Source organism: Podarcis filfolensis (genome assembly GCF_964270895.1).
Source record: "Podarcis filfolensis genome assembly, chromosome: 8".
Classification (NCBI taxonomy): domain Eukaryota; kingdom Metazoa; phylum Chordata; class Lepidosauria; order Squamata; family Lacertidae; genus Podarcis; species Podarcis filfolensis.
The window spans coordinates 68,666,738-68,683,662 of NC_139611.1; the positions used below are offsets into that span (position 1 = coordinate 68,666,738).

Sequence of the window (16,925 nt, forward strand, 5' to 3'; positions counted from 1 at the left end):
CCCGCCCCGCCGACTCAAGAGGGAGGGAGGGAGGGGGCGCGGCTACGGCCAGGCGTTCCCGAGCGTGGGCGGAAAGAGCCGAAGAGGTGGGCAAGAGCCGGAACGTGCCGAGGAACCCCGAGCGGCTTCGGCAGGTAGTGCGGGGAGGTCGAGCCGAGGAGGCAACTTTGTTGGGATCTGAGCCGGACGGAGTTGCGTTTCGGGGGCCAGCGGCGTCATGGGAGCGTGTCTCGGGGTCTGCTCTTTGCTGAGCTGCGTGAGTGCCTTTTGCAACTTCTTTAAATATATAGATTTATAAGAAGAAGAAGAAGAAAATTCTTAGAGGGGTGGGGTGGCGGAACTAATCGTTCTCTGGGCTCTTGGGTTGGGTCAGGCGTGCCTTCGCCTCTTATTTCTGCTTCGATGGCTGCTTTTAGTGGAATAAGGGCTGAGCCGCAGCCGGATTGGGGGTTGACAGCCCAGCTCTGCTTTTCTTCGGAGACACAAGTCCCATTTTGTTCAGCGTCTCAACTGGGCAAGCCTTTCTTTGTTCGCCTTTTTAAAAAAGAATCGCTCTCCCTTTTACGCATTGCCTGCCTCTTCCGTCCCCACTCCCCAAATTGTGGATTTTATAGTATATATTTCTTGTCATTCTATTTATTATTCTGATGAGAATCATAAACTCTGCCGTTTACAGACTGACGATCACGCTCCTGTCTTTACTTCCTCTTGGAAAGCGTTTGCTCAAAGGACCGGCAGGTCTTTTGAAATCCTGGGCATACTCAAGCAATGCAATCCTGTTCGTTTATTTCATAAAAATTGTGCACCGTTTGGTTGGGAAAAGAAAGAAAAGAAAACCCCCAAAGCGGTTTACGAACAAGTAAAACAAGGGAATCGAGGAAAAATGTACAGTTGCACTTAAAAGCTCACAAAAGTTAAAATGCTAAAAGAGATTAAAATTGCCCCAACTTTCTAAGCATCTGCGCAAGCTGGTCTAAACTATCATGTTTTTAGCAGGCATCAGAAATAAACATATGCCTCTCTGGCTGGGAGTAAACTCTAGAATTCAGTGGGGCTTGCTCAAGAGCAAGCAGTGAGAGGATCACAGCCACTCCTAAGCATGTTTCCTCGGACAGAAGTCCTGTTGAATTCAGTGAGTCTTACTGCCGGGTAAATGGGGGTTAGGATTGTGGCACGAAGTTTAATTTCTTCCAGCGACCCTGAAGGCAGCAATGGCTACCAACCTAGATGGCATTCAAAGAGGACTGGACAAATTTGTGGAGAAGGCTATTATTGATGGTTGCTAGCCACAATGTCTATGCTCTGCCTTCACAGTTGAAGGCAGTAATACTTCTGAATACTAAAACCACAGGAGGGGAGAGTGGTCTTGTTTTCAAATCCTGATTGGAGGTTTCCCATAGGCATCTGGTTGAGAACAGGATGCTGGACTTGATGGGTCACTGGCAGGATCCAATGGTCTCCTTATGTTCCTCACCTGATAGCTGAAGAACCACACACAAGTTGTGGCTTGACTACTGCGAGTAGTTGCACATCCGTAGTCCATACCACCAGTTTCCTGTCTTTCTTATTCTTGTGTTTGCTTTTTTAAAAAAGAAGACAGACAGACACTTATGTTGCTTTTGATGTTATGGTTCTCTGTGTTGTTGCGTATATGAATTTGTTCTTAGAATTATTTTCTGTAAGCGGCATTATGTTATGGGGTGGCATGTTGTCAATGCTGTAAAATAAATGTGCAGAAAGAGAACATGCGATCAGATTGAAAGGAAGTTGTTTGTTTCCTTTTTTTAAAAAAAAATTAAAATACATTTATGAGAAAACAGACATACATACAAGTAAACAAACATACAATCAAACAAACAAATAATGTTTCCTTTATCCATATGAGTGGTGTGGATTTTGAAGTAAAGTCTTCAAGCTTTAAGAGCTGAGATCCACCTTAAACCATTTTGGGATCTTTCTGCATCAGGTCCATCGAAAGCTGTCCCTCTGTGTGCTTTCTGGACTAGAACTCCCATTATCTTTGGCCATTGGGACATAGCAAGCACCTTACACCGAGTCAAACCATCTAGCTTAGTATTGGCTACACTGACTGGCAGAGACTGTCCAGGGTTTCAGGCAGAGAGATGTTCCAAAGTGTACTAAGAGATGCTGGGGAAATTGAACCTGGGACCTTCTGGAACCTGGGCAGCTTCTTTGCTCTAGAGATGTAGCCCTTCTCCTGTCTTGGGCTGATGGCAGATGGAGTCCGCCAACATTTGGAAGGCTGTAGGTCCTCCACCTGCACTCTAAAGAGAGGAGGAGAATAATGACATGGATGATAATTAAAAATCTTTTTGCTCCCTTGTTGCAGTTAGGGGTTTAAATGCAAGTCTGAAAGATTGGTGCATGTGAAAGGTTTTGCATCTTGCACTCTCCAAGGATGGATAGCTTCCTCCTCCAGGAACAACATTTATGTAATAATTGATCTCTGGTAATGCAGTTTCTGTGTGCACACACAGCTGCCTGCAATGTTGCTGTTTTGTTTTGACCCACCCACGCCCAGGAAGGTAAAACCGGGGGTGTTGCTGGGAGGGAGCAATAATGCATAATATAGCAATTAGACAGGGTTGCTTGTGTGTGTTTGCACATTTGGACTGCAATTCTATACATTATTATTATTATTATTATTATTATTATTATTATAATTAATTAATTAATTAAAATTGTGTACTCTTCGTCTGAGGATCAAGGGTGGTTTACAATATAAAAACACAAAAATACATAACATAGTAACAACCAAGAACAACAACCAAGAACAACAATGCCTCCCTACTTATGTGGAGTTATGCCTAATTGAATTCAGTGCACCTACTTTTGAGTAGACATATACAGGATTGTGCTTTTAGCATCAGTATTTGAGAAGCATTTAACTCACAAGTCACTCAAAAAAAGTTGACGTTCTTCCCGAACTGAAGAAATTTTACTGTTGCCAGGAATCTGATCTTGTTAAAATCAGAACAGGTAGTTCTCATTCTTTCTTCTCCATGGCCCACTTGGAAATTGCTGAGGGTCTTGGCAGACCACTTAATTCCCTGTGTTAAATGCTGTATGATTTTTTAAAAAATGGATATTTATTGTTGCTTTTATTTCTTATGTGTTGTGTATTACAGTCTGAATTGCAATACAATGAAGTGCAATACAAGAAATGAAAGCAGCAATAAAAATACAATGCAAAATTTATACGATGGATTGTGTGATGGATGTTGCAGTCTCCTGTATTCTGCCACAAATCCATGCACTTGATATGGACCACCTGAATGAAGCTCATCAACTACTGGTGGTCCTTGGAACTACATGGATCAGATTTTATTGGTAGTGACAGTAATTGCAGTGTGAAACCTATTGCATTTTTGTAGTTCTTTGGGTGCATGTATACATGCAGTAGAGGCTGGCTTATGTGTCCTAGGTTGTAAGTTCTTAGGGAGCGGAGTTTTTTCTATGTTGCCCATGCCACTCTGTTAGGCCCCATGTACACAATGGCTACTGCTGCTATTATCATTTAATTTTTCATTAACAAACAGCAACTTTTGTAGCTTCAGAAACAAGCTTGTGATTGATGCTGATTACATGTTGAGGAAGATTAGCCTGGTGGCCACAGAAATTTTCCTTTGAAGCCAACCAAGTTTGTTGCATGCTTAAATTTACCCACAATCTAGAATAAAAAATGTAGAAAATCCATCTCTTTAGTGGTACCTGTAATTTTTATTTTCTCTTTTTTGGGGGAGAAATTTCCAAGCATCCTTTTGATAAAAAGTGTTCCCAAAGCAGGGAACGGCAATGAAAAACATGATGTGGTGGGCTGGATATAGATTAAGGATGTTGCAAGTGGGGAAGGACAATAGTAGCTTAGTGGTAGAGCATATGCTTTGCATGCAGAAGGTCCCAGGTTCAATCCCCAACATCTGCAGCTGGTTCTGGCCATAGCTGTCAACTGTCCCTTATTTGGCGGGAAAGTCCTTTATCCTAGCGCTGTGTCCCACTGCTGTCCCTTATTGATGATGTCCCTTAAATTTCCAGGGTTTCAAAGGAAGCAGCTCCTCTCCCTCCCTCCCTGCCGGCCAGGGAGGAGGGAGGCTCCAACTCTGTTGCTTGGATGCGTTGCTCACCCAGTAAGGAGTCTAAGAACGACTGGGGGGTGGAGCTTGCATGCCTTGTGCCGATCAAATTGGCTGCATTGCCTGGGGACCCGCCTTTGCTCAGCGCTTCCCAGCGGAGAGGTGACGGTGGTTTTCCTTGCTGCAGCCCCTTTGCCGGGTTGCTGCGCTGTGGGAACCACTGCTTGAGGCTTTGTTTGGCTGCTGGCTGGGCTTTCTGCCTTTGGCTCGGAGGGGCTCAGAAGTTGAACTTACCTGTGCTCGCAAAATCCCTTATTTTGGCTGCTGATCCCTTATTTTCGAGGCTGCTGGTCCCTTATTTTCAAATCTGTAAGTTGACAGCTATGGTTCTGGCAGAAAAAAAACTGTCGGAAATCCTGGAGATCTACTGCCAGTTGGTGCACACTAGTGGTCTTCAGCTCATCTAGACCTAAGACCCACCTGAAACTCCCAACCAGGAACTTGGAGCCCACTTCCATATCTTCACTTTTGATTTACTGCGTGACGGCATTTCACCACCTATCACATGCCAGCATACTATTCCCACTCCCCCAATACAAATGAACCAGTGTTTCCTGTATTGTTGAGCCCTTTTAGTAGCTGCGTCCTCTTTTGATTCTCGGTGGGTTTTTTGCTTCTTCTCTCCAACGAAGCTTGTGGTTGCTGTTGAGGAAGAGGGGAAGTCAGCATCACCACTGGTGCTTGTGTTTTGATAGCATGGAATCCTTTACGTCGCAAGGCGGAGCCATTTGCCTTGGGAGGCAGGTCCAACACCCATCCTGCCCCTACCATGGTGCTGCTGCTAGCCCTGTGGCGGCTTTGCCCATGCCACTTCTGCTGCTGCCACAGCACCCTTGTCCTCACCACTGCACCCTCACCATTATTCCAGGGTGGCAACATAGCTGCAGCCACAGGTGAGGGTGTAGCCTCAGGGGTGGGGCTGGTGCAGTGTGGGCATGACTGCATGGGGGGAGCCCCCAGATCTGCTCTGGGGTGGTGGGGAGTGTTGCCTGCAGTGGCAAAACAACTTGGACTGCCTCATCTAACCCTTTCCACAACTTTCACAGCCTCTGTTCTTTCTGTGTCACCAGCAACTGCCTTCCCCCCCTCCTACCTTCTTTCGCTTTTTGTCCTCCATCACCTCTCTTGCCTTTGATTTTTCTCCTCTCGCCTTTCACCTTCTGTCTGCTCTACACTCTCTCTGCTGCCACTTTCTCACTTTTTCCCACAATCCTTTCTGCCAACAGCTACCGGTATGTTGCCTCTTTCTCTCTTCTCATGCCTTTTCCCACCTTCTCCTTACCGCCTCAAACATTTCAACCCTTTCTTTCTTCTCACCTGCTGGTGTTGCCTTTCTGCCTCCCTCTCACATTCCCCTTTGGTCTGCTCACTTTCTTCCACCTTGTATCGCCTTCGCTGCCACTTCGGTTCACCTCCCTGTGCTTTTGCCCCCTCATTGTCTGAAATCAAAATCAACAGGCTTTCTGGGAAAGATTAAAGTCCCTCAGAACCTAACACAGGCAGCAGCTGTTCTTCATTTCCCCTTGGTCGCAAGTTTGAAGAAACTTCTCAGATTCTCCCACACTGCAGTAATATATAGTCATAGTTCCAACATGAAGAAAAAAAGTTTCGTCCGATTAGTTTGCAAACTTTTGCCATTTTACAATCTTTTTTTAAAAAACAGCTAAACAATGGATCTAACAGCTCCCCAGCAAGCAGATCTTCAGAACAGGGTTAAAAAGTTTTCTGCTAACAATTTGGGGTAGCAGAGTATGCCTCATTTCTTGATGCCCGCTAGGACATACACATGCCTTGTCTGTAAACAAAGTGTGCTCCTTGCTTCTGAATGATTGTCCTGTCCTTGTACAGAATTAATCTTGGCTGATAAGGGAATTGATTGATTTGGTGAAAAACTTAAATAGGACCAGTTTATGCAGAAGAATAGCAACGAACCAGTGTTATTCAGCAGCCAAATTGGAAACAAGCAAACAAACAGATAAAACCAGAGGAAAAAAATGGTTAGTTTAAATAGGCCAAAATATTGAACCCAATGAAACGTGGTGTGTAACTAATTGTTGTCATTCCCCCCCCCCCCAATATGGCCTTCCTATCTCAAGTGGCTATCTATCTGATATTTGGCCAGTTCAGATTATCTGTGTGAATGCAGCAACTTCTAAGTAAAATGTTTGAGGCTGCATTCTATAGCTACTTGGGAGAAGGCCTATTTGAATCTTTACTTGTAGGAGTAGCAGAAACTGCCTTTATAGCAAGCCAGGCCATCATTCCATCCAGCTTGATTAGGTCGCCCAGCATGTTGCTCTCCAGATGTTGTTGAACTCCAGCTCTCGTCATCCCTGACTGCTGGGCATCCTAGCTGGGGCTGATTGGCATTGGAGTCCAACAGCATTTGGAGGGCACCAGGTTGGGGACAGCTGGTGTAGCCTGATGGGTTGCAGTTCTTCAAGGGTCCAGAATAGGGGTCCCTCCCTACCCTGCCCTGGAACTGCCTGGAACTGAACCCAGAGCCTTTTCATAGACAAAGTTCCTGCTGGAATTCACTTTCCGGTAAGGAGGCACATATTGGTAGTACTTTCAAGTCTATGTGTGTGTGGTGTAATAGATGTAGGTGAAATGAATAAACGTTAGGATTTTGATTAATTGGGACATGGATTAAAGCGCAGAACTGTGCCAGACAGGGAATTCAGGAAATTCCTAGGCTGGTTTATGCAAACCTAGCATGGCCAAGCTAGGACCATTAAGGGAACAATGATGGGCTGTAGAGAAGAGGAATCCTTTGGGGGCGGGTGAGATATTACCAGGGTGATGGGGTATATGCTTGAGAGGACAGGAAAAGGGAGTTTGGAAGCAAGATTTTCTGGGAGACAGGAGGAGGAAGTGAGGGTGAGATCCATCTTTGGAGTGGACTGGCTGCCGGCAGCTTATGCTGCTGCCTCTTGGAATGACTATGGCATAAGATCTGGACCCCCTCCATGCAGACTGAAGGTGTAAATAGGTGAATAAACCGTATTTCTTAAAGCACAGCAGTCTCTGCAGTGTCTTCCATTCTCCAAACAGACACAGACCCTGTGTGTGTGCCTGTGACCCCATGCACTCTTGCCACTGCTTGGCAGAGAGAGAGGCAGGCACTGCACTTTTGTGACAGTATTATATTTGAGGACAGCTGCGTGTGCCTACTCAGAAGGGCCACTGGGTGCTGTGGGGCTTTCTCTTTAGTAATTGTGTACCTACACAGCATCATGGACTTAGTCATGCAATGCATGACAGAATAGCTTGAAAATGTGGAGCAACCTGTGAAGTTTCTGTAATGAGCAACTATGCTGAGACACTGAAACTCCTGAACAAAGGAGGGTGTGTCCCTTGTATATTTTCCTCATATGCCCCCTATATTTCTGCACTATTAAATATCTATTTGCAAGAATGCACCAGCTGTTTTTGAGAGAAAATAGAAAATAATGATGTGTGTGTGTTTGAGGAAGCACCCGACCCAGGAAAAGGTGGGTGGACGGACTCTGACAAATGGTCTAACTTTCATGATGTTGGATTGTCATGTGTCATTTGGGATTGGGTAATAGTTAATAGAACCGGGGCAATGTTTTGCAATGACTGCTTTGCAGTTGAAAGCTGCCTTCCACCTATGACAACATCGTGAACTTCAAATCCTCATTATTATTAAGTTCTAATATTTCTTTATTAAAAAGCATCAATGCCCCCACTTTTCTGCAGTGTGGTCCAGGTGGCTAACAACATTGGCTTTAAGCCACGGGTAGGCAAACTAAGGCCTGGGGGCCAGATCAGGCCCAATAGCCTTCTCAATCCAGCCCGCAGACGGTCCAGGAATCAGCTCAATTTACATGAGAAGAATGTGTCCTTTTATTTAAAATGCATCTCTGGGTTATTTGTGGGGCATAGGAATTCGTTCATATTTCCCCCCCCCAAAAAATATAGTCCGGCCCCCCACAAGGTCTGAGGGACAGTGGACCGGCCCTCTGCTGAAAAAGTTTGCTGACCCCTGCTTTAAGCAATAACTCAACAATATTCAGAGCAGTTTTGATAATGGCAGTAGCACAGTCAAAAGCAGAGCTTTCCAAACTTTTCATGTTGTTGACACACTTTTTAGGCATGCATCATTTCGTGACACAGTAATTCAGTTTTACATCATTTCGCGACACAGTAATTCAGTTTTGCTTGTAAACTAGAGGTTAAACTAACTCCTTTGCAGCCCTGGGAGGAGCGCAGGGAATGTTGGTGCGACACACCTACACACTGCAGCTGATATACTAACATGTCGCGACACATAGTTTGGAAAGCTTTGGTCAAAGGACACCCATACAGAAGAAGGGGGACACACAAAGAACCATTAGAAACCATTTGATTGGTTTTGAATGTTTCCAGAAGAAAAATCCCCAAAACTTGGATCAGATTATGGGTTACTAATAAATGAGTGCTAAGAATTCAGAGTAACTGATTTTGTAGTTTACATTTTAATCTTAATATTGGAAAATACATTTTGTAAAATTGGAAGATGCATTGTCTGGTGGTGTTGGCATTGAATGGTGTATTGTGTATGCACATTTAAGTGGTCAGGTTTTCCAGAAATAATAGGAAAAGGGTCCTTTTCCGAGCACTGCTTTCATGTTTAGAAGGAAATTTGGCTGTCTTGATCACTCAGTGTGGAAAACTACTGGAGTTTTGCATGGCTTATCTTTTGGAAGTTACTATTTAACTTGATATATTTATGGAGCAATAATAGTGGCATATAAGCCAGATGGGGGAATCTGGCACTGCTATGCCATATTCTCCTTAGTACACCATATTTGATGGTTGTGCAGCCTTGTTGGGGAAGGGGGAAAACGCACAAGCAGAAAACCCCAAAGGTTGTAAAAATCACACACATGTGTACAGCATGCAGATGTAAAAATACATACCTACAGCATCCCTGGAGTTGACACCTGATTTTGCCAGTGCCCAGAAATCAACAGTGCTGGTTGGGGCTGATGGGAGTTGTAATTTAAAACATCTGGAGAGCACCAGGTGGGTGAAAGCTGCTATACAGAATGTCCTAGATAAGGAGCTGAGATCCATGCTGGAAAATATATTACCCGATGTTATAAGCCATTACAGTGGTACCTTGGGTTACATACGCTTCAGGTTACAGACTCCGCTAACCCAGAAATAGTGCTTCAGGTTAAGAACTTTGCTCCAGGATGAGAACAGAAATCGTGCTCTGGCGGCGTGGCAGCAGCAGGAGGCCCCATTAGCTAAAGTGCTTCAGGTTAAGAACAGTTTCAGGTTAAGTACAGACTTCCGGAACGAATTAAGTACTTAACCCGAGGTACCACTGTACTTACTTCCACACTCTGTAAAACTAACTAACTACCAAATAACTAACTAACTAACTAACTAACTCCAAACACCATGAATGTAAGAGCACTATTAGGAAATCTATGAATACAGCTTCTCATAAAAGAATGAGTGGACAGATTGTAGCCTCAACAGTCTTAACAATCTCTACATCAGGGGTGGCCAACCTGATACCCTCCTGTCCTGTGTCAGAGGCTGCAAATGCTACTAACTATCAGGGGTGGGGTTTTGGAAGAGAAACCAATGATCTGCCATCTTGTTTCCCCCTCACTCTGGTTGTTATGGCACCCCAGATTCCCTGGGTCCTGTGTCATGTGGGGAAGTGAGTTCCTGGCTGCACTGGATGTCCCCTTCTGTTCGCCCACTCTTGCCTTTAGATCACCGCCAGGTGATTTTATTTTTCTACAAGGCCACCTTCCACCTATCGGCCTAAAACTCCCTTTGTGTCACCTCTAGAACGCCTCAAGATAGTGTAGGACTTGGCGTTTTTGATGTGGACTAAGGGAGACCATAGGGACGCAGGTGGCGCTGTGGGTAAAACCTCAGTGCCTAGGACTTGCCAATCAGAAGGTCAGCGGTTCGAATCCCCGCGGCGGGGTGAGCTCCCGTCTTTCGGTCCCAGCTCCTGCCCACCTAGCAGTTCGAAAGCACCCTTAAGTGCAAGTAGATAAATAGGTACCGCTTTATAGCGGGAAGGTAAACGGCGTTTCTGTGTGCTGTGCTGGTGCAGGCTCGCCAGAGCAGCTTTGTCACGCTGGCCACGTGACCCGGAAGTGTCTCTGGACAGCGCTGGCCCCCGGCCTCTTAAGTGAGATGGGCGCACAACCCTAGAGTTGGACACGACTGGCCCGTACGGGCAGGGGTACCTTTACCTTTACCTAAGGGAGACCATAAAGTTTTTAATGAAACGACATTAGAAGTTGACTTAAAAAGAAAAAAAATGTAGTTCATAAAGGGAAAAAAAGAGAACATTTTGGTCTAGGAACAGTTACAGGCACACAATAAATGTCCCAAAGGAGCAAAAGGACAAAGAAAGGAAAGCTAAAAAGTGACCTGCTTTCCCTCTCAAGTCACAAACGTTTCCATTGTATCCTGAGATACAATCTTGCTCTGAAACCTGAAGCTGACTGACCAGTAATCTGAAGTTACTCACTAGATATAACCTCTTTCCCAACAACAGCCATGGTCTATGTGCCTCCTGTCTCAATGTTTCTGGCACCCTCCAGTTTGTTCGTGTGTGTGTGTGTGTGTGTGTGTGTGTGAGAGAGAGAGAGAGAGAGAGAGAGAGAGAGAGAGAGAGAAAGAGAGAAAGAAAGAGAGAAAGAAAGAAAGAAAGAAAAAGAATCAGTGTGGGGGAGTCTCAACTCAGCCATGAAATTTGCTGGGTTACCTTGGGGCAGTCACAGTCTCTCAAGCCCAACCTACCTCACAGGGTTGTTGTGAGGATAAAAATGGGGAGGAAGAGAACCATGTATGCCGCCTTGAGTTCCTTGGAGGAAAAAGTGGGGTATAAATGTAATAATAAACAATAAATCTTTGCCCTGTTGTGAATATTCATTGCTGTTCTTTCACTGGCAGGTGTCATGTCTTTGTGGTTCTGCTCCTTGCCTCTTGTGTGGCTGTTGCCCCTCAACAAAGAACTCCACCATCACACGCCTGAGCTTCACCTTGTTCCTGTTCCTGGGAACGTTGGTGTCTATTATCATGATCATCCCCGGAGTAGAAGCAGAACTCTACAAGGTAAGCAACCGTGTTTCATCGGGGTGGCTAACTTGCGGCCCCTCCAAATGTTGCTAAACTACATCTCTCGTTTTATTTGCATGCTGCCTTTCCACAGTTAAAACCACGCTCAAGGCTTTGGTAGCTGGAGTAAGTCAGGGTCCTGTCTTCCCAGGCCAGGTGGGAAAAGTCCAGCAAAGCAGGGAGCAGGTATTACAGGACTCACAGCCAAGATGGTCTGTTAGGGCCAGGATCTTTGCACTCATTCTTTTATAAGAAGCCATTATCATCATCATCATCATTATTATTATTATTATTATTATTATTATTATTATTATTATTATTATTTTGTATTGCTGGAGGAGACTCTTGAGAGTCCCATGGACTGCAAGAAGATCAAACCTATCCATTCTGAAGGAAATCAGCCCTGAGTGCTCACTGGAAGGACAGATCCTGAACTGAGGGTCCAATACTTTGGCCACCTCATGAGAAGAGAAGACTCCCTGGAAAAGACCCTGATGTTGGGAAAGATGGAGGGCACAAGGAGAAGGAGACGACAGAGGATGAGATGGTTGGATGGTGTTCTTGAAGCTACCAGCATGAGTTTGATGAAACTGCGGGAGGCAGTGGAGGACAGAAGTGCCTGGCGTGCTCTGGTCCATGGGGTCACAAAGAGTCGGACACGACTAAACGACTAAACAACAACAACAACATTTTGTATACTGCTCTTCATCCAAAGGTCACAGGGCAGTTTACAACAACAAAATATAGAACAAGAACACAAAATACACAGCAACAATAACAGCAGCAGCAGCAACAACAACAGCACATCAGACCCAGCCAGGGCTCTAGACATTTTTTGTTGCCTGAGGCCAAGGACAAAAATGGCACCCGCCCTTTCCACACATGGAATCCAACTGAGCTGGCAATGGGAGACAGCAGAGTAGTTTAGGGGGTTCAAAGGGAATGGGGGGGGGGACTTCTGCTTCAATCCCAAGATTCTGCTGCTCTCACTCTGCCTAGTAGTAGTAGGGCCAGCCTTGGCAGAAGCTCAGAAAATGGTTGGCATGATGGGAATTGTAGTCTGGCAACTTCTAGAGGGCCACAGGTTCTCTGTGCCTGATTTAGAAGTACTGAACCAAGACTGACATTAAGTGGTTTAGTTTCCTTCTGATGAAAGGGTGTTCTGGAAATGTAGAGTGTTTTGGGAAAATAAATAATTTTATTTCCAAATATACAAGCAGAGCATAAGTGGAGGCAAACAGGTACTCCTGCTGCAAGGCGGCAGTTCTGCTAGGCATGTACCAAGATTAAACCTATTATTTATGTTTACCTTTTACCAGATTCCTGGGTTCTGTGATGAAGGCAATACAGTTTTAGGTGTCCACGGCAAAGTCGCCTGCAAGTCCTTCCTGGGTCACAAATCGGTATACCGCATGTGCTTTGCCACAGCTGCCTTCTTCTTCCTGTTTGCCTTGATAATGATCTGCGTGAGGAGCAGCAAGGACCCGAGAGCCTCAATACAGAATGGGTGAGGAACATATTTGCAACTATGGTGGGAATGTCCAAAAGCCAAAGCCAAAGCCATTTATTCTAAATGGAGCAGTGAAATGTATGTTGCCAGTCTCCTTTGAGAACTCTAGTCAAAAAGCTAGATAAAAAGGTAAAGGGACCCGTGACTGTTAGGTTCAGTCGCGGACGACTGGGATTGTGGCACTCATCTTGCTTTACAGGCTGAGGGAGCCAGTGTACAGCTTCCGGGTCATGTGGCCAGCATGACTAAGCCGCTTCTGGTGAACCAGAGCAGCGCACGGAAATGCCGTTTACCTTCCCGCCGGAGCGGTACCTATTTATCTACTTGCACTTTGACGTGCTTTTGAACTGCTAGGTTGGCAGGAGCAGGGACTGAGTAATGGGAGCTCACCCCTCATTGCGGGGATTCGAACCACCTACCTTCTGATTGGCAAGCCCTAGGCTCTGTGGTTTAGACCGCAGCGCCACCCGCGTCCCTTAAAAAAAGCTGGATACCGATCTATTAAACAAATAAAGGCAGGGCTTTTGTCTTCTGAAGTTGACCTTCGTTTGTTCAAAACCAGCAGGTCAGTTTCACTTGTGTATTGTTAGCATTATTATTATTATTTTTGGAGGGTCATGACAGATGAGAATAGTTTGACCCAGCTTCTTTCCATGGGCATTGGGCCATTTTTTTAAAAATTGCCTTTCTTCTATGAAACTCACCAGGCAGATTTTATTCATCTGTACTCAGAACTAAGTCCCATTGAGTACTTCTAGGTAGGATGGTACAGCTGCAAGATTTTGCAGGTGACTTCTCGACCATCTCACGGAACAGACCCAGATGTGATAATAATAATAATAATAATAACAACAACAACAACAACAACAACAACAACAACAACAACAACAACAACAACTCTGGGCAGCTTCCAAAAAAATATTAAAATACTGTAATACATCAAACATTAAAAGCTTCCCTAAACAGGGCTTGCCTTCAGATGTCTTCTAAAAGTCTGGTAGTTGTTGTTTTCTTTGACATCTGGTGGGAGGGCGTTCCACAGGGAGGGCGCCACTACCGAGAAGGCCCTGGTTCCCTGTAAGTTGGCTTCTCGCAGTGAGGGAACTGCCAGAAGGCCCTCGGTGCTGGACCTCAGTGTTACCTTCAGCAAGGTTGCTGTGCATCACATGCCCCCCCAACTCTTAAAAACTTTTAGTTAAGCCTTCACTCCAGCCTGATGGCCTCCAGCTGTTGTTGAACTCCTACTCCCATCATCCCTGAGCATTGGCCAATCTGGCTGAGTCAGATGGGAGTTGAAGTCCAGCGTCATTTGCCAGGCACAAGGTTGGGAAAAGCTGTTCTAGTTCCTCCTTCCTGCTTTGCATACATCATAGAGCAGCACTGCTTCAGACGCAGAGCCTGTAGGCCAAGACTTACGTAACTCTGCATTAGCCAATATTAAATGCCTTCATACCTTTCCTGAAATAGGACCAAGGAAGATATAAATAAACCCTGCTTTAAAATCCTCACTCAAAATAAAGCACCCTACCTTTTGACAAGGGTTTCTCTGCCTGCGCCCCACAAAGTTCAAACTTTTCTGGATAATTTTTGAGTTCTAATGTTCTTAGGGCTTCTAAAGCAAGATTGCCGAGGCTGCAACAGCTGATGTTTAAATATTTCCCAACTGCAACTTATCGTGAGTGGTGTGACTACTGTCTTCTGGTTGGAAATAGCAACTCTGTTTTCCAATGGGGGAGCGCAGGAAGAGCCAGCATGGTGTAGTGGTTAAGAGCAGTAGACTCATAATATGGTGAACCAGGTTCGCGTCTCCGCTCCTCCACATGCAGCTGCTGGGTGACCTTGGGCTAGTCACATTTCTCTGAAGTCTCTCAGCCCCACTCACCTCACAGAGTGTTTGTTGTGGGGGAGGAAGGGAAAGGAGAATGTTAGCCGCTTTGAGACTCCTTCGGGTAGCGATAAAGCAGGATAATCAATCCAAACTCTTCTCTTCTTCTTGTCCTGAGTCATACCATTGGGTCATCTGGTTCAGTATTGTCCACACTGACTGGCAGCAGCTCTCCAGGGTTTTGGACAGGGCTTCCCTCCCAACGCTACCTGGAGAATCTGGGGAATGAACCTGGGGCCTTCTGCATGCAAGACAGATGTTCTGCCCCTGAGCTACAGTGCTTCTGTTTTTCTTTGAGCCTCATGGTCCCCTGTACCCTCTTAGCTTACTTATTTATTCCTGCAATGTATTATTTGCTTTTTGTGGCCAAGCCCTCACAAAGCGATGTACAGAGAGAAATGGAGAACAGCAGACCCTCAAGTGCAGACCCTTGAAGCACTGAGCGGATGTAGAAAAATAGATGCATGAGGGATATCGAACCAAGGTGGTTTGTTTTTTGGTTTTTTTGCATACGGGGCTGATAATGTTTCCTGTGGCAGTGCACAGGTTAATAGCCAAATTTAAGGAACAAGATGAAAGAACCAAATATTGAGCACTGGTATGCACTGGCTTGGGACCTTGCATTCCAGGAAAAAAGCTTACTGAAGGAGAAGCCACAGAGTGAGAAGAGATAGGTGTTTTCTGTGAAATGTGACCCTTCTTTACTGACTTCATAAAAGAAGGTCAGCTGTCATAAGACACTCTCCAAATACGACTGAGTTGCTGTGGAGAGACACAGTCATATAAAGCATAAGATGTACAAAGTTTTGGTAGGGCAGGTATTACTGTGATGTCTCTTCTCAATTCCTGCAGGTTGTGTTTTTATTGAATGTGTTCCTGGTTATGTGTGTTATGTTTTTAAAGGTATATTTTAAAAGGCAGTTGTGGGGAAAAGAATCAAGGCCATTTTGAATGCCAGAACTGAAGGAGTCAAATACAGTGGTACCTCGGGTTACATACGCTTCAGGTTACAGACGCTTCAGGTTACAGACTCTGCTAACCCAGAAATATTACCTCGGGTTAAGAACTTTGCTTCAGGATGAGAACAGAAAGCGTGCTCCAGCGACGCGGCGGCAGCAGGAGGCCCCATTAGCTAAAGCGGTGCTTCAGGTTAAGAACAGTTTCAGGTTAAGAACGGACCTCCGGAACGAATTAAGTACTTAACCTGAGGTACCACAGCCGCAGGGTCACTACTAAGAAGACCCGTCTCTTGTGCTCGCCAATAGATTTCACCAGTAAGCGGACATGGATTACCTGTGACACAGATCTTGGATTATGGGCAGGGTTGTATGGTTGGTCCTTGAGGTCACCCAGTCCCAAATTGCTAAGGGCTTTCAAGGTGAACCCCACTGCTTGGAATCAAGCTCAGAAGTGAACTGCTGGCTAATGCAAGTGACAGAAAAATTGTGTTGCATACCCAGAACTTCTGTCTCTCATTAGCGTCTGAGCAGCTGCACTTTGCTCCAGATGTTTCCATCCTGGCATAATGTTGGAGCACAACAAACGCTGCTTAAGAGGACTTTCTAGGACTCCTTTGTTCGTTTTAAAATGGTCTTTTCTCCTTTTCTCAACTCCAGGTTTTGGTTCTTCAAATTCCTGATACTAATTGGAATTACAGTGGGGGCCTTCTATATTCCTGATGGACCGTTCACATCTGGTAAACAAAACCTTGCATTTGCATTCCTGACTTGCAAAGGGGCTGTGATGTGCAGTAGCTTTTGTGTGTGTGCTGCTCTACATAAGGTGGGGTTGGATACTTTCTGTCCTATGAAAGCTAAGAAGAAGGGTAGTCAGAGCCATTCTTTGTCCCTGTCCCCCTCATACACCAGTGCCTCTGGATGGGAAGTAGTAGCTGTACCGTCTCTGCTGGGTGGCTTTGAGCCATCCACCATTTTAATTTCCACCAGGCAATGCTACATCTGGGGCATTGTGGGTAATTAAAATGGCAGGCAGCTCGCAAACTCAGCTGCCTGGTGCAAGTTGCTCAGAGCTGTGTCAAAGGTGAGTCCTGCTGAGTCTTTAGAAGCAGTGTGAATAGAAGGGAACAGATGCTTTCCATTCTTGGTTTTTTAAAGCACTCTCTCTAATCCTCTTTAGCTTCTGAGCTTTCAGCAATGAGTCCTGCAATATTATTATTGTTTTCTTCCACGAACCACCTGGGGTAGTGATGCTCTTATTGCTGACAGTGGGTTGTGCTCAATATTAATTCGGCTCAGAGCAGACACATTAAAAT

The 16,925-nt window shown here is 45.3% G+C and overlaps 1 protein-coding gene across 1 annotated transcript in view; it reads left to right on the forward strand.

Moving 5' to 3' along the window:
* The first annotated feature begins 83 nt into the window (after positions 1-83).
* SERINC2 (serine incorporator 2) overlaps positions 84-16,925 on the forward strand; it is a 31,541-nt gene continuing 14,699 nt past the window's right edge. The window contains exons 1-4 of the mRNA XM_083627547.1: positions 84-256; positions 11,094-11,255; positions 12,578-12,765; positions 16,270-16,349. Coding sequence (XP_083483673.1) covers positions 218-256; positions 11,094-11,255; positions 12,578-12,765; positions 16,270-16,349 — 469 coding nt within the window. The 5' untranslated portion in view covers positions 84-217. The remainder of the gene's footprint in view (positions 257-11,093; positions 11,256-12,577; positions 12,766-16,269; positions 16,350-16,925) is intronic.